Source organism: Montipora foliosa, chromosome 13 (assembly GCF_036669935.1).
Source record: "Montipora foliosa isolate CH-2021 chromosome 13, ASM3666993v2, whole genome shotgun sequence".
Classification (NCBI taxonomy): Eukaryota; Metazoa; Cnidaria; class Anthozoa; order Scleractinia; family Acroporidae; genus Montipora; species Montipora foliosa.
Window position 1 is genome coordinate 43,310,042 of NC_090881.1, and position 18,608 is coordinate 43,328,649.

Sequence of the window (18,608 nt, forward strand, 5' to 3'; positions counted from 1 at the left end):
AGTCCTTTAAATTATCTTCCCGCCTCGCGACCTCACTTCAAGTTCGCTTTGATTTCTCAATTGAAGGGGTTTCGAAAGGACGACTTAGAGCAAGACTACCTTCAGTGTAACCGCTGCTTGCGTTTTATTCTTATTGAAACTTAAATGGCCCAAGTCAAAGAATTTTTATATGAACAAGATCTTGATCATTGAAGAATTCGCGAAAAACATTGATTATAAGAGAAGAAAAGGTAAGTAGGTAAACCGAAAAAGCGAATCCTTAAGGGGGGGGGGGGGGGGGCACCCTGGTCAGAGTTTTTCTTTGTCCTTGTGTGTGGGCCCATTACATCAGTAGGGCTAACGCTCACATGGTTCATATAGGGTAGATACTTAGCACTTCACATTACACTCTAATCAGTTAAGTCTGTTCAAATGAAAGTGCTACACGGCCAACGTTTGCAAAAACGTAATCCTTCCTTGTAATGTCCTTCGTCCAGTTTTTAATAACTGTACGGTAAAGTTTGGATAAAAATAAAGACGCAGTGCGAAATGAGAGGTTGTTGTATTTGTCTCATTCATCTTCCTTCAAAGTTTCATTTATAAAGTTCAATGTGTTTATAAAAGAACTGATATGTGGTTGTATACTTTGCTACAACCACTAGTGGTTGTATATAATTCATTTAATTATTGCTTTAACCCTAATTATAATTTTATCTACATTTGTCATGGGCATAAATCCTGCAATAGTCACTTTTACGTCACCTATTATCCTTGACGTGCCAACCAGAGATCTCTTGGCTGTCTAAAGGAAGGTTCTTTTGTTGTGTGGTTGGCAAAATTTCAATTTCAAAGAAATTGTTTATAAACAGTGAATATCGCTATAGATAGCACAAGACCTCAGAAGCATGTAGTTTTATGAATATTGATAACGTGTAAATAAAGGGTCTTGACATGACGTTGATAGGCACGTGATCTTAGCGAGGACGGGACAGAGAACACCAGGACATCAGAGAGATGGAGCATCACGTTACGTGAAGGGGAAACGTGAAATGGAAAACTGGAAACGTCAGGCTGCTGTTTGCCTGTTTGAGTGGGAAGATTTTCTTCTTAAGATTGTAACTCTCCCTCTTTTGAGAATTTTCTTGATGCCTGTTGCTAGCAGGCAAGAAAATTTAATGAGCTGATATCAAACAGATTCCTCAGTCTACAATCTTCCTTTTACCCTTAGTTTGCATTTTATCCTTTGTTTGCAGTTTGCGTTTTACACTGATCGATTGCCTCAAATGCATGATGCAACTGAAATTGTTATCATCTAGTATACTGCCTAGGGTACAGGGTTCCAATCGAGTTCTCACCGCCACACGCATACCTGTTTGGAACAGGACCAAGAAAATGTTTGATAAAAAAGCTGATGCAGTAAAAGCACTTTTGAATTCTCGCTTCCTTCATCAAAATTAAGGGAATCTTGACATGATTTTAGTATTCGAAGAGGTTTTGAATTTTTCATAAATTATACAATAATTTGCCTTAGAAATGTGGGGATTATAAGAATGTGTCTTTAGACAGAGTTGCTATCAACCTCTCTGGCTTTCATTTTCCTAAATTTCCACCAAAATATTAGAGATTCTTTTTTTACCGTTTTAAAACTAATTAATATCTAGCAGACATATGTTAAGATGTGACATAATTAACTTCCTGATGCTTGCAATTATTTTAGATTGAAAATGATCATGAAATCTTTTCATGTCATTAAGCATCTTCAGAAACCCATAAGGGTTGAAACGTGTAACGCGCGTTCACAGCTTCCAAATATTCAGTGCCCTCCCTCTTGTTGTTCCAAATATGGTACTTGGCAAATCGAATATTCAGAAGGTTGTTTCCCTGCACACAAGGGGCCGTTACACGTTTCAACCCTTATGGGTTTCTGGCATCTTTAACCACCGCTGGTGGTGTAAAATGAAAGAACTTAGACACATGTTTTAGTTCATATCAAATTAGTTTCATCAATTATGTGGCAGTTGCCTTCAGGTGAATGTTTGACATTTGATTTGAGCCGTGTGCTCCTCACTAATGATATCAACACTGCACTTGACCGTTATTATTATGCTATTTGAAACACATTGTATTTATCACTTATGGAGGACCTCTTATCTAATAATGTTACTGTATGGAGTCAGACTTTTATTTCAAATTTACAGTATCCTACATCACAAGAAAGTACTCTTATACTGAAAATAAATCAAATTTTAAATTTCAGGCATGCATCAGTGCATAAATGGAGATCTTAGTCAAACTACTTTTTCTATCTTTTGAACTTAAATTGAGAAATAATAAAGATTATGAAAACGAGGGTTTGAGGTTTTGTCCACCCACAAATGGCAAACAATAATAACAACAACAACAACAACAACAACAATGAAAAGTGGTGTTGAATGAAGTGTTCCTGTATATATATTTTTTATTTGTGCTGACAATTCCTCTTTTATTTCAAGTTAATTGCTCAATTCGTACACATTCACATATTCACTCTATTTGTAAGTTCTCTTTGCCACTCTACCTGTCTCCACAATGCTAAAATAGAAAGATGAAAAACTATAAAAATGTGTCCCATCAACCCTCATTACTTCCAGCATAGGACAAGTGATGGACTGTTTACATGAAAACTGACAAAACTGAAAAACTTTCTTTAAACACATGACACTAATGAGCCAAAGAAGGCTTGTTACAAAAATGTATGTTTGATTTTTTCCATGTACTGTACTAGATGTTGTTTGAAACCATTTCTTTCACGTAACATTCCACTTCTTTGTCTCAGAAAGAGTGTATACATAAGTGTCAAGTAACATATGCATAAGATGACATTGGTAGTTATGGGCATTTCTAAACCATGAACACCGAAACACCCAAATGAAACACTAAAACATCATGTATGACCCCACCATATATTAAATACTAACCAACAAAGGTTGGATTTAAGATTAAAATTAATATTGTTTTAGGCCTAATTAGGCTGGTAATTATTACACACTTATGAATTTTGTCTCCTCAAAAAAAAAAAAAGGAAAAAAAAAAAAAAAGAAAAAAAAAGGTTTGGAATGGTTTTGTCACTAGACTGTTTCATTAAGGGTATTGAGAAAACTAAATAAATCTAACAGCAGTTGTCGTGAATTCCAAGGTTTGTTATGTAACTTTTCAAACCATACTCTCAGTAGATTGTCAGCCTCTTCGTTTCCAGTCAAAAGGTGACTTTTAAAAACTGGCGATGAGCTTAATTCATACCTAGGCTTGTGAGAATCAGGGGTGAAAAAGAACTTGCCTCCCTGTTCAGAATTATAATATGGACTTAAATTTGTAACATTTTCTACATAAAGAGTTCCTGGAAAGCAGTGCTTAGAAACAGCGGCATCATAACTTGATTCGTCATCAGGAATCATGCATTCCTTCAGTATAAAAAAGATTTCTAACACTCGAAGTGGAACCAAGCTGTTTGACCAATGCGAGTCTTCTTTGTAATTCTTGAACATAAACAGTAGTATGTTTTTAATGTGGTAAGATCTTACAAGCCCATGACAGCATCTTTTGCATCCAAAGATTTTACTCAGTTTTGGAAGGAAAGCTGACAGAATGCATTTTGCAATGCAGTAGGCTTTGATGCGCCCATCTCCTGGTAAGAGAAACTGGAAGGAAGAAAGCTCTAGATGAGGAGCAGTGATTCTTGAAGAAATGGCTTGAGAAGTGTGATCTTCCTTACCAAGAATTGCATACAAATCTAGATGTGATTGCTCCATGATGTTGCTAATGTAACGCTTGAATAGAAAGGTAGGTGAAATTTGGACTTGCATCATTTGGAATGGACAGAGCCCCTTTAAAATCATCAACCCTTATTGGCACACACAAACACAAGTCAACGTCGACGTCTAAGCCGAACTTGTCACACGTCAAATGCAGTGTTGAAGCTATACCAGAACCACAAATTATTTCCTTATCAGTAGTGGAACGTTTCCAACCAGGGAGCAATCGTGAATCAAATATCTTAATAAACGTTTGCATAAACTTTGAACGCAGAGAAAAATCGAGGAAATGAATCGTCCCTGAATGACGGCTGCATTCAGTCGGGAGTAGATCTACAACAGTTGGATCCTTTACGTATATCCTAACTGAATCCTTCCTGACAACCGTTTGAAAGTATTCCGTGTTGGCAAAATATTCCAAGACAATCAGAAAGTCAAACTCATCAAATGCTGCTATTTTCGTTTTCTCAGCTACACTTCCGGCTTGAACGAGTTGACATTCTTCGAAGCATTTGTAAGACTTTCCAAGCTCGTATAAGCTGCCTTTCAACATGATTGTTATTTCATGCAATATTTGGAAACTTTTTTGTTCATTATGAATGTCCAGTTGGGGAGAAAAACTTTGGAGAAATGAATCAAACACTGGACTAACCGAAACTGGAATTTTGTGCATCGGAGAAGCTTTGATGTCAGTGTCTTCTTTGGTGCTGTCTAATAATTCCCATTTTTCATACGGCCAATCAGGGATCCTCACGTTCAAACGATATCCCTCGTCCTGTAACTCAGGCTCCTCTTTCGACGCCATTTTACAAACAGACTAAGGTGAGAGAAATGCGATCTTGTCACGCAATGTCCAGATTACTAAGTGGCGTAACGTGATCGCAAGGGGGAACCGTAGTCACGAACGTGATTCTTTCGACTCTGAACCAGAGGTATGCTAAACCAACTTGAAAAATATTTCAACGCCATTGTTTTGAATAAAAATTAGTCTACTGGCCATAAGTGGATGATCACAAGGAGCTGTCAGTTGCTTGGCTCCCTTCGGGGCTTGCAAGTTTTGAATCAAAGGCTACATCATTATCGAAGGACTATGCTATTTGAAGGGGCCTTAGGAAAAATCCCCTTGAAAAACTTGTAAAAGGTATAAAAACGGGGCATTCAATAATGCAACTAGTCATCACGTGAGTGTGTGTTGACACAGGCCTGCTACCAGGACGGAAAGAGACCGGGCGGTGAAACGAGCGGGTCCGAGCAAAAAGGTGTGACGTAGTAGACTGGGGTCTACTAAAAAGCCTTCTCAAAATGGCGGCAAGTATCGAGGTCGGCGACTCACTCGAAGAATTGGAAGAATTGTTTTTACAGGACATCACAGACGACTTTTTTTGATTTGAATGAGAAAAAAAAATCTTCAGATGTTCCAGACACATAGCTGATGTTAATGTAACAAACATTTTCCCTCTGTTTTTGATTGGTTCTCTCCTATGAATATTAATTGCACCGGAAGCGCGGAAGGAGCACTCGTGCCAGTCCTTCTCCGCATCACACATTGGACCAAGAGCGGCTGCCCGTTCCACCGCCCTATGTATATTAAAAGCGCCCTGCATGCTACTGTTAACCTTGAACGTGCAGGTAGTTATGGGTGTACGTCTGTGGCCTCGAACAGAGAAGAAACCGAACGAGAGACGGACTCACCTTACTCCAGAGAAATGCAAAGAGCTGGTGAAAGCAGGTAAGTCTGATTAGTTTTTTTTTCTACTTTTTTTCAAAGGATATTTTGACGTTTTGCACATGTTTGAAACTAGAGCTACAATCTTGGACAAAAAGGGTTGAGAATATTAAAAACAGGGGTTCCTTTACGCACAGCATCCTCAATATCGCACCCTAGCAGCCATCCCCCATCCCCCATCCCCCCTGATCAATGTTGATAATCCCAGGTTCGACATGCTTTGTTTTTGTGTAGCATCTTTGATCAGGAGGGGGGAGGGGGGGGGGGGGTGCAAACAGAGAGCTTGTTTTTCATACTTGTGAGCGTAGTTAGTGCAAAAGCACACTTTTCTCAACAATTTTGTCCAAGATTGTATTTGGGATATATACATTGTCAAATATCTGTCTATATGAGAGTGTGAACACTTTCATATGTTTATATTAATTACTTAAAACTCGTCTTCTCATAGCTGATACACAGTAAGTTGTGAAAGATTACTTGACATACAATAACATTTCTTGAAACAAACATTGTTCTAGAAAGACAAATTAACACTCCTGTCAACAAACTTGAATTCCGCACAATCACCGATAGCAGGAAAGCCGAAATTTCGTCATGTGAAAGAAGAATAATCAAGAAATCATCGGACACATTTGTTTTTGGTCGTATTTTATTAACGATGAAATATGACATCATGTTCGGAAAAGTCGCGGGTCAAGGACTTCGCGGACCAAGGGCCACATACTGTACTTCAGTTCTCGTTCAAAATGCGTTAATAATTCATGAGCTCAACAGCGATAAAACGTCACGTGCATGAGCTTTAAACCCGATAAATCACTCCTCATTGGCAGTAATGAGGCCCGGCTTGTTTTTCTTGTATGCTAGTATCTTCCCTTCAAATTTAGCACCGTTGTCTGGACTGCAGAGTGACAAATTTTTTTTGTGAAGCGTTCTCGAAGACGTTCAATAAACTCGCGGTCGTGTTTATCAGGTCTAAGACCCCTTTAAACACTCCTACAGAACATCATTCTGGCTCTGTCTTTTCACACTTTTTTTTTCCATCTTTGGGCGCAACACAAAAAGTTAAACAAAAGGCATCCCACTTATTTCTGCTTGAAATCAGTTAGGATCCTAGTTTGAGCTACACATCCACTCCTGCTCAAGTCATACATACAAGTGGGTTACATGTACACCAAAAATGTGATTATTTTCTAAAATAAGCATTCTATACCATTTTGGGTTCTATAGCATTCCAATTAACCTGAAAAATGAATAAACGAGTGAAGTCATGTTTGAATAATTTATCAGCCAAGTACATTAAGTATAACCAGAAACCCATAAGGGTTGAAACGTGTAACGGCCCCTTGCGTGCTGCGAAACAAGCTTCTGAATATTCAACTTGCTAAGTACCATATTTGGAACAACAAGAGCGAGGGGTTTCCAAATATGGTACTTAGCACTGAAACATTCAACCAATCAGTTTGCACTGAATATTCGGAAGCTGTGAACGCGCGTTACACGTTTCAACTCTTATGGGTTTCTGGTATAACAATCAAAGGCTGTCTAAAACATCAAGTCTTCCACGTTCTCATAAAGTTTCTTGTCGTAGTCTTTCATATTGATGAGCCTCTGTAAGAAGAAGAAAAAGGATATAACTGGACATTTCACTACAACAGACCACACCCAGACCAACTGACCACCAGTGCTTTATTTGGTTGAGCACCAAGCGTTCATAGAATGCGGGGTCAAAATACCTGTCGGACTAACACTCAGGGTCTTAAAATAACTGAGCAGAAAGTGCTGCCTTTGTACTTTTATCTACAAATGGTTGGACTTTCAAGTCTTCTCGGACATTAACCGTAGGCCCCGCGGTCTAACAACCCTTCCCGTTTATCACCACCGGGGTGTTGGCCTATCTCTATCTCTCTGACTTCATCTTTCACATTCATGTGTGGGTTGAGTGGGTACGTCTGTCTGATCAAATAGGGACTGATAGCGGCTGCCAGAGGCCCCTTTACAGGTTGACGTCCGATCTCGCCCCAGAGAGAAAACTGTAAACCGCCATGAGAACATGTGATATGTGCAGTATATACAAATATATTCCCATCACAAATAGTAATGGAGAGCATACCCAATTTACTTTACGAAAACGCAGTAGAGGAAATACCCAGGCGGATCGATCCGCAGCAAAACTAACAGCCGACTTCAAACGCATGTGTTCCTGTCTTTTTGAAGCTTACAAGGTTCATTTGCTAATTTAACATACACGTCCAAAAACAAGGTGTTCCAAAACTACTTTAAATAACTAAACACCTTTCAAATTTAAAGTATCAATTGCTACTCTAGGTCTAATGTAAGGATGGGGGGGGGGGGGGGGGGGAAGTGTTGTATACTTTGAAAAGCAGATAATACCCAGCTAATTTTGTATATTTCTCTTGGTATTGCGGAAGAAAAAGCATAAAATACTCTTCAGTAACATGGTAGAATAAAGCATGTGTATTGGAAGTTTCAATTCGAATCAAAACTGATTAGAATTATATGTGTACCTCATTGCTAATTTTGGCATGTGGACTTAAAACTGGATATGAAAACATAAGAGTTAGATAATGTGCACCAACTTAGATAAATCAAAGAGCAACCTCGTAACAAGGACAACACCGAAATAGATGAGGACAGCGAAAAACACTACTTCCGCTATGCATGGTTCTTTTTGTGTCCCCCTTACAAATCATTAATTTTCTGTATTTTCATCATTCTAAATGTTGTTTCCAGAAATTACCTTGTGTTGGTTTTCCATCGGTTTAAGCTCACGTCTAAGTTGTTCAAACGTCGGGCGATCATGGGGTTCCTGTTGCCAGCAATTTAGCATGAGCTGATATCTGCAGTAACAGGAATAATCATTGTCATTCGCCAAGTAAAAAAGGCTTCTGTCGGAAAATGTACATCTTTGATGGTCAATTATTTACTCTCTAGGATGATCTTTGTAGTAATGGGTGTTGTTGCTAGGCTTTTATAGATTGTGCTAGCATAATTTTGGGCATAATTTGCTGATTTTTAAAAAGTAGCACTGGTAGCATAATCAGCATATATTGATAAGCCGGATACCATATTTGTTCACTGTCTTAGCCACATTCGCGGTTTGGAAATGCAGAGAGAGCCTCCCTAGGAGGCTGGCAGTCTGGCACAAGATGATAAAATGACGTCATCCACGCTGCCCGATAACTTCCAGTTAGAAATCATACCAGAACCAGCAAACATAGCCAGACATTAAGACAAAGAAAGAAAAATACAATAGATGAGTAGCTGGTGACAACAAAAACTTTTTGCTACACGATCATGATACATTTTGTGGACTCATTTTGCTCATTTTGTAGAAAGAGTAATTTTAAGAAAGTGGCATAATTTGGAAAAATAACCATAACTTGGGAAAAAACTGGGCACTGATATGCGCTGGTAGCATAATACGCTACTTTTACTAGTACAATCTATGAAAGCCTAGACTAGTTCCCGAGAAATCAAGTAAGATTTCCCTAGTGCGTTGCAGTCACAGCACAGTGGTTGAATTTGATTACCGCGCAGAATTGAGATAATTTGTAAGGAATTAAACGGCGATTTAACCAGAAAACGTAGCTACCTTTTCCACAGTCTCCTAATTGGAAACAAAAAGATGAGATGGTACTAACATGCCACTGATGACGCATAGTATACTTAACAAACAGATTCCATGTTGCCGTGCGTCCGTTCAATATTAAAGAGCTTTAGATTCTAGGAGGAGAACGAGTACGAGTTTTGACTGCCCGGGGGAGGGGGGGGGGAGATCCTTTACTACAAAACTATTGCCATGGGAGAATTCAAATGGTAATCTATCGCGTCCCTTTTACTCCACGATTGTCCTTTTTGGCCAAGTGTGTACTTTGAACACTCCACCCTCTGTTTGGAATCACAACTATATTTGGTGAGTCACGCGACCAAAACAGAAATAGCCGGAGAGCTTCCCCTTTGGCTGAAAACTATAGCAAAGTGCAAAATCACTCTAATGTAAAATCTGCAGCATGGATTTAAAAAAAAAAAAAAAAAAAACAGTGAAGTTATGACGCCATAAAGCCTCAGTTTGATAAATTTTGTCGGTTTTTTGTGCAAACACCATTCCCATTCTACAGATTATGAACATGGATAATATGGTTCCGTTCGGATGAAAAGAAATCACTCCTTTGTTCCTTTTCTTTGGAGTCTTTTTTTGTTTTTTTACATTGAAACGCGCAGTTGGGGACTGCGCATGCGCTATGTAACCGAAGTGATGTCGGGTTAAGATGTCGGGTATTCATTCAAAACGTTATTTCAAAGATCCCTAGTCATAAGCAATTCGCATGGCCTTAAAATTGCTCTTGACTTAATACAGTCCTTAGCAAGAAGTCTTTTCGTGGTTAAAGGGAAACTCCACTCAATACAGAATGAATTCAAACCGAAGGAAATTCACCCTGCGAGCAGAGCCTCTCTAAAACTCGGCAGAGAGCGAGACAAAGAGGCTCTGCAGAAATCGTGTCAAGTCTTTTGAGTCACTGCAGCTCAAGTTTCTGGGCTAGTCACTCCGGTAAAACCGGCTTAGGCAGCGCGCGCATCATATTTTTGACAAGGCAAAGGTCAAAATCGAGCCTTCAGAACGAAAATAGCAAGAAAATAAATATGGCGTCTAGGAGTGCGATCGAGACTTGATCTGGGTTTGAAACTGTCTCCAAGCAACGGCTTGCGCATACTCAATAAAGACTGAACACGATTTCTGCAGAGTCCTTTCTTTCTCGTCGAGTTAAGAAAGGCTCTGCTGGCAGGGTGAAGGAAATTATATTTACAAACAAATTTGTTCGAAATTTGTTTTTAAAACACGCGTCAGGAGCCCATCAAGGGGAGCCTCTATCTCCACTAATTCCGAGTCAACCCTTTCCCGAGTAGATTTATTTTAAGAACGGCTTTTTCCCGCGAAAAGTATCCTATTTCTGTCGAGTAAACCGTGTGGATAAAACAATGACTGTCATCTCTCTGTTTTTATTGTCTCTTCGAACTGAGGGCGTGTGAAACTTTCCCTGAGAGGCGTTCTAATAATAGATCTACTCGGGAAAGGGTTGACTCCAAGGCCAAGTATGGGGGATAGAGGCTCCCCTTGATGGGCTTCTGCACGCGTTTATACCAAGAAAAGTGAATTTTAAAATCGCTTATTTTCGCTTTCAAATTTCGCGGGGGAGCCGCTTATTTCCCTTTCGTAAACGGTCGTTGCCATTTCTCAGAACGGTCGATGCCATATTTTAGCTCTGAATTACACTCAATAGGTCTAAGAACTCAAAAGGTTGCGGTTACCGGGAGTTGTGTCTCGCTGGTCATATGAGTTAGGGTTCGAGTAAGAGTTATTTTTCGGGTGAGGGCTAAGAACCCGAGTTCGAGTCTTGAAATTTTCGGACTCTTTTTTTCCTCCAGTTTTTCTTTTATAAATGTTTTTTTTTCCTTTTTTGTCTTAATTTTTGTTAATATTTTTTCTTAGTTTGTTTCTTTTAATTTTCTTTGAAGTGAAGTGTGTAGTCGACTGTTATAAATGGCATCGACCGTTTCAAATGGCAACGACCGTTTACGAAAGGGAAATTTGCGGCGCAGCCATCTTGAATAAGTGTGACGTGTTACGGTTGCGTTATTGTTCTGACACAAAGGGCTTTTGTGTAACAACAATAGGGCAACCGTAACACGTCAAAAGTATTCAAGATGCGGCGCCCACGAAATTTGAAAACCTAAAATAAGCGATTCTAAAACTTATTTATTTCCGATAAAAACACTTTCTAAAAAAAATACTTTAGACTGACTTGACTGCAATAGTTATTTCCCGTGATTTAAAGTTATTTTTTGTTGAAGTTCCCACTTCAACAAAAGGTTCACCCACCCCCCCCCTCCCCCCTCCTTAAGTCGCATTTGTGCATTCTCTATTTTCGAATTCCCCATAATACACTTTGTTTGCCCCCCAAATTTTGCATAAACCATTGTTTTCAAATGCTCTTGGGAATAAGCAGTGTCCCCAAGAGCATTTGAAAACAATAGAGAATTGACAATAAAGCAAAGCACGTACTGTTAAATCAGGAAGGCCAACAACCGATAAAGTTTCTTTAATCTTGAAATTATCCATTTGGTGCATTTATGCACGCATTTTTCGTATTTAAAAATTAAAAATTAACCATACCATACATATACATCACCACAATCTTAATATAATTGTTCATGCGATTATTGGGATACAATTAACCTGAGGTTATTACATTACTGAAGCGCCGATTCTCAAAATTACACAAAAATGGTTTCTCGATATTCTGACACAAAGTTTATGACACTCGTTCTAATTACCACAAGTACTTTCTAAGAATTCATAACTTAAACATAAATAGACACTCGCACGGTGGCTTCATATTTTCTATCCTAAGCCAGCTCTCTAAGGCCTTTAAGGGAGAAACTTCAGGGCTTTTTAACAATTTCTGCACTTTTCATGAACTTTGATACTGCCGCGTTTAAATACGTTATAGTGCAACCGAGGAATTCTTCTTTGAAGAATTAAAACATTTACCGACATTTATAATTTGTATTTAACCTACAGTAGCTACACACAATATACAAATGAGCTTGCCGTGCATAAAAAAAAATCTATATAAAAATATACTCCATAAAAATTATTTTACATTGCCATTTCAATTAACGCCCCTTAATCCAAACTAGCAATAACGAAAAACACTCCGAGGAACTACACGAGTTTGTAGCCATGAATATAACGACAGACCCTACAGTACTGGTTAACCTAGAGTGCCGTTTCTTTATTTTCCACTTCATCGTGGGTTTGGTTGGCAGCTTGTGGCTTCATTTCAGAGTTCGAGGTTTTTTCCGGAGGCAGGGTAGCTTCTTTCTCAGCATAACCTGTTTTTTCGTAAGACGGGGATCTTTTAATAGGAGGAAGAGTTGGTGGCGAAGTGGCCACTTTAGGCAGGGTAGCTTCTTTCCTAAGAAACTGTGTGATCTCAGCATAATCTGTTTTTTCGTAAGACGGGGCTGTTTTAAGAGGAGGAAGAGTTGGTGGCGAAGTGGCCACTTTAGGCATTTCTTGCTTCTGAAATTCGCCCAAATCTGCATAAAATATTTCCCCAGGCTTCTTTTCCTACAAAATGCAAACACATTTAACATCCAGGCAGCGTGCCCAACAAGTCTGCACAACTTTGTTGGGTTGATTACTACAAGTTGTTAGTTCGCAACAACAACCTCGTTCCCAGACAATAAGAAGAAGATAGAACCTGGGAACGAGGTTGGCGTGACATTCACAGAGCGCCAGATTTGCGAGTCAAACTGAGGACGGCCCCCACTCGATTCATCATGCTTTGCAAATAGTACTTGACAGTGAAATGCTGAAAATAAGCAATTACATGTCTTTGCCACGGAAGAAACACCAAAGTCTCCTGAGGAAAGGTATCGAGGCAGTCCAAGGCCCAATAAATATGCTAGCTAAAGGAAGTAAAGCTGTGCCACCAATGTGGCGCGTGTTCGATTCGTAGACTTGGCGTCATATGTGGGTTGCATTTGTTGGTTATCTACTCTTCTCCGAGAGGTTTTCCTCAGGGTACGCCGGTACACCTCTCCTCAAAAATCAACTTATGATTCGATATGATTTTTGTACAATGTCCCCAATTAGTAGCACGGCGCTAAATACACTTGACACTTAAATAAAGTTCATCATCAAGTCAAGTGGTAAGAACATTAAGAGTATCTTGAGAAAAGAAAACATTGCAGCATCCAAAAACCTTAGTAAAATGAAACGTGGTAAAGCCAAAAAGATGTACGTGCATGGCTAACAGAAAATGGGCAAGATTGACATGGTTTTCATTCAAGAAACACATCCGTATTTTAAGAATTACTAGCATTTTAAAGAAACTATTTGTTGAGAACACCACTATCAGGTGCTAGTTCGTCAGCAGAGGATGCGGAGATGAAAGACCCTGGAACGAGGTTGGAGTCAGTAAGTGAAAACGTCTCTCCAAACTCAATGAAATTAATGACATAGTCTCCTTACCAGGAGATAGCAATTTGGTAACGGGCTGGCCTTTGGTTCAAATCCCTTTGAATCCCTAGGGTTATCCCGTGCCCCTGTGGTACATTTTATCAATACAGGGGCTGAAAACATTGGCTCAGAACTAAAAAAAAATGGCCAAACCTAATGGTACAGCAAATACAAAAGCCCTAGATGGGGGACATAATAAGAGGATAAGGCTATAGGACACTTTCAACAATACCATAATACTCTCTGTTTGCCCTCCAACATTTTGCGTATTCTATTGGGACTTAAATTGGTCCCAGGAGAAAATAAAGACAATGCTTATGCAGAATTTTGCAGGGCAAACAAAGAGTATTATGGTTAGGTATTTTTGAAAGTGGCTTATGCTAAGCCTGGTCCAACAGAGCGTTACCACATGACGTCACGACGGGCATGATGGTGTTGCAAAACGAAGAAATGGCGGCCATGATGGTGTACCAAACTAATTCTCAGGGAATTAACTCTATTTTTATGCAAATCCTGTCTTTTGTTTCAGTAATCCAATATGGCTGCTGGTCACGTGAGTGAAAATGCTCTAAAAAGGGAACAGCTGTGTGATGTCTGGTTCTCTATTCTTCTCAAAAGGGTTTTCTCTTTAGGGTACTCTGGTTTTTCCGTCTCCTTAAAAACCAAGTTTGATTTGAGTTAAATTGACTTGATTTCTGTGTACAATGTCCCAAATAAGGGCCCAAGCGCTACAAGACTGGCCACTTAAATCTGGTTCATTGTTAGATCAATGAGTACCGGCCGGCATACCTTCTTTGGTTCTTCGACGCTGTCATAAAGATTCTTGTCGTCCGTCTTCTTTTTCTTTTTCTTGGATTTTCCCTTGTCAGTATTTACAAGAGGCATTTCTTCCGGCTCTTTCTTTTTCTTCTTCGACTTGTCCACAACTGCGTACGTGGGAATGGCTCCTGCTTCTTGCGCCGGCTGCTTTTGTGCAGCAGAAGAAACATCAGTGCTATTGGCGGAAGGTGGTCCCGATTTTGCATAGGCTCCATTAACTCGAGAGCAGGGGCTATCCTCTTGTCTGAAATAAAATGGCTTTCATACAGTACAGCTGTTCATACATTTTATGCCTTGAAGAACCGGTTTGATCTGGGAGCACAAGCCACGCCCAGTCGAGATGTCGAACTATGACGCAACCCCTTCAATTGAAATTGTTCAATACTTTTCACCAGAAGACAGTTTAAACAAAAAAAAAATAGAAATAAAAACAAAACAAAAAAAAAAGAAAAAATGGAAAAAGAAAACAAGGCAGTGGGCATGAGCTTAATTTAAAAAGCTTGGCGGCAAGTGAATAAAAGCCAGACTGTATATAAAAAAGACATCATCAGTTACAAGGCTTTTGCTTATGCCATGGAAACCATGGCCGAGGGATGAGTCAATGTTTTCACCAGAGACATTGAACCAGGGTTGAATTCACTACTTGCACAAATCCCATAATACACCTCTTTTACCCCTCAAAAATCTGCATAGGCATTGTTTTCGACTTCTCTTGGGACATTTTCATGTCCCAGGAGAAATTGCAAACAATGGTTATGCAAAAGTTTTGTGGGGTAATAGAGGTGTACTAGGGGATTGTGCAAGTAGTGAATTGGCTGTTGAAATACTTACCGATAAGCCATTTCCGAGATATGATTTATATGTAATCATATGAAAATTTGAAAGGAGAAAACATCGCTATGTAAACAAACGAATTCTCCAAAGCCTTAGTAAACAACGTCCAATACTCCCCAAGATTGTTAGGCTAAATTCACACATGAAGGAAAAGGACACAGTGAAGTATGATTAATCAGCGTTTATTAAGCTCTAAGTAAGATTGGTTACAATGTTAGACTACTCAAAAGCAGCAGTTACCAAATAGCATTAAAGACAATAAAAAATGTGGCAGACCTTGAATGGAGAAACTAGGACTTTTTTTCCAGCTTTTCAACCGAGTGCACTATGGGAAAAGGGCACGGTTTAGCATTGCACACACACATATGTCTCACGGTCTCAATTTTCTAGGCATGGTCTTTTACTGATGCAAAACGTTTCTTAAAATTCGGTCCTTCTCCAACACCCTTCATCTTTCTGGTACATATTCCATCGGGGTTCCTAAACGTTTTTGCCGAATCATTTTTAGGGCAGACGAAATCTCTCTGTATCTTGAACCTATGCTATTTCCAATTTCTACACGTTCACGATAATCAGCGTTTCAGAATAAGCGGATTAGGTATCAAAGATAGCTTTATGACGCAAGAAGTTTTCCCGACTTTTACAAATGGACCCTGGGACCCGTTTCTTAAAAGACCCAAAAGGTTTTCAGGCCCGAAAAGCAGCCTACAATCCCCTTATATTCTGGAAAGCTGGTCTTTTAATCTCTTTTCAATACAAGAAAAAACAAAACTTTTCATGCCTTGCAACCTTCCGCTTCTGAAGATACAGAGGGATTTATGTCACCCAAAATACGCCAGAAAGGTTTCGGAACCTTTGAGAAAAGGGCCCTGGTCTTTTATTCTCGATGACTCGAACGTTTCATTTGAAGCTCAATTTCGAAGGTTACTGCCACATAGTTCACCCTGTTAAGCCTTAATCTTCAAATCAGCTTGTTATCAGCAGGGTTACGTAATTAAGATACTGGGTTAAAATATGAAAATCAAGATTACATGGTTGCGTTAACTTTGTTAACCTTGAGTTCGTTAAAAAAGATTAAAGTAAATATTAGCAGGCAAGATTAAAACAGCGATAAATATTAGTTTCACTACAAATACAAACATTGTCCTACAGGCTCTTCAATCTCGAGGACTTGTCTTTATTTCCTCGGTCACCGTTGAGGAAGAGAGCCACTCTTGTTCATAAACGGGTTACTGACTGAGCATGCGTTCTAAGGCGCGTGCATCAGTCAGAAGACAATTGTTTATTTTCGGTGCCTCGAGTCCTGTTGACTTCCAAAAGGATGTTTTCAAACAACCTGAACAGACCAAACCACTAGTAGTGAAACTGATTTCCCACTGCTGCAAGACAATTTCATCTTGCCTTATCCTACTCTCACCATTATTTTAAGCATGCATATTTGAGTACATGTCATAGTAAATAAGAAAAGCTATAAATAATATTCATGTACACCATTTCTCTACAATAAAACCTGAGAACATTTTAAAACGTTTCACAGACATCAAGAGGAATTGATTGAGAGGATGAGCGACAACGTCATTAAAGCTGAATGTTTTTATTTAACGATTCTACAAAGCTCTTTTTTAACTTCCTCAGAACAGCCGAGCTATTCCGTAATGCTGTGGAAAGAAGAAGAAGAAGAAAAGAGCAAGAACAGACCTGAAATTGCCCCCCATTCCAAATTCCTATTTTTCATACCCCCTGGAACTTATTTATTTTAAGGTGCAGCGTTGCATAGAACGTGGAAATAAAAAAAAACTGAGAAATGTAACTGAGAATGCAGACACTGGCCATTTTTTGGTTAATAAACTCTATTGTTAAGAGGAACTCTTCTGGATATTGTCACCACAGATCTTAAGGTGCCATTGTGGGTCAAAACACAATGAGATTAAAAATACTTCTCCCAGATCAAACGGAGTTAAACGTCCTCGTGATCCTCTTCAAAACCTTCTAAAATGTTCTCATATCGCTTTCTACTATTAATAAAATTTGTTGACGTTTTGAACATCGAACTCTATGATAATGAACAAAACTTTTCAAATGTTTCTCAACTATCCCTTGGAATATTCTCCAGAAAGATTAAAATTGTTTTCTACCAAATCGCAAATGTTATTCTATATCAATGATGTGAATATCGCATAAGGAAAAACAAAATAGTAGACTAATGATACCCTTAACATCGTTAAGAACTCATCAGGCGTATCAACAAACACTACTGTATTTTAGTCAAACAGCTAAATTCTACAAGAGTCCAGATGACGCTAAAAATGATTAAGAGAATGCAAAGTGCAAGTCACCAAATTCTGTGGAGTTACTAGCCACAAACAGGTAACTTACAGGATCAGTTAAGGCTTGTTTTTAAAGCCAGTTGAGTGAAAGTGAAAATTGCTGGTGATTGGCCCTGGTTTTCATTAACAAAGAAATCAAAATATGTGTTACACTTAGCACTCGGACGAACTTCATAAAGTATAACAAAAAGAAAACAAAAATGGAAAAAAAGCTCTCAATTAAAAAAAGGAAAACCACCAAGAGAAGACTTCCTCTAGCTGCCATGATGGTTTGGGTAAAAAGGACTTCAATTAAAGACATCTAATATTTGTAAAGCAAAGTCTTGTGGTTTAAGACAGAAACTGTCAAGGCGTGCAAAGCAAATTAATTTTTAAGGCTACAAAAGCTTCGTTTTGACACAAGAAAACGAATTGTCTTTTTTTAAATATCTCACGATAGCTGGTTTAAATACTTCAATAAAAAAGGCTTTTAGTTTAAACTTATCACGTGTCCATCTAAACCGATATAATGCAACCTTGTAAACTACAGCTTGGATATGCAAAGCTAATTTAGGTAAATTCTTATTAAGGAGCCACTTATCTCTTTCGTTCCTTTGCCACTTTCCCGCAATCTAATATTATGTTGTACCTCTGATAAGCCTGCCTGCTACTGTGCTGTGATTCTTAAATGAAGTTATTATTCTTATTATTCTTGACCTATACAACATAACTGCATTTATCTAGAAGCAGTTCCCCGAAAACGAGACATAGCTCTACCCACCAAGCCTTGGAGTGAAAGCAAGATTGCTATGAAACAAGCTTCACTTCAAAGTTTCAGTTCTGCTGATTCAGTATAACTTCTGTATGGCCCATTCTTTTATGTGACCACAAGTCGTTTTCAGTTCCTATCACGCACTCTCCGAACGAAAAACGCGAATTTGTTCTAAAATAAGTTCACCAACAAAGATTTATGTCCAGAAAATTACACTTCTACGATTGCCCAGTGTTAGTACATTGCAAATCTCATATGGCGCAATCCGTCTGGACAAAATTAGGCAAACATTAAAAGTGCACGTCTGTAAGTTCGTATGGTGGACGTGCGTGAC

General features: G+C 38.9%; 1 protein-coding gene and 1 pseudogene across 1 annotated transcript in view; both read right to left on the minus strand.

The window, feature by feature from the left end:
• Positions 1 to 2,038: 2,038 nt before the first annotated feature.
• On the minus strand, positions 2,039 to 4,603 carry LOC137982388 (uncharacterized; annotated as a pseudogene).
• A 6,997-nt stretch (positions 4,604 to 11,600) lies between these two features.
• LOC137982328 (hemicentin-2-like) overlaps positions 11,601 to 18,608 on the minus strand; it is a 104,803-nt gene continuing 97,795 nt past the window's right edge. The window contains exons 23-24 of the mRNA XM_068829406.1: positions 14,333 to 14,606; positions 11,601 to 12,649 (exon numbers count right to left, since the gene is read on the minus strand). Of these exons, the coding sequence (XP_068685507.1) occupies positions 12,296 to 12,649; positions 14,333 to 14,606 (628 nt within the window). The 3' untranslated portion in view covers positions 11,601 to 12,295. The remainder of the gene's footprint in view (positions 12,650 to 14,332; positions 14,607 to 18,608) is intronic.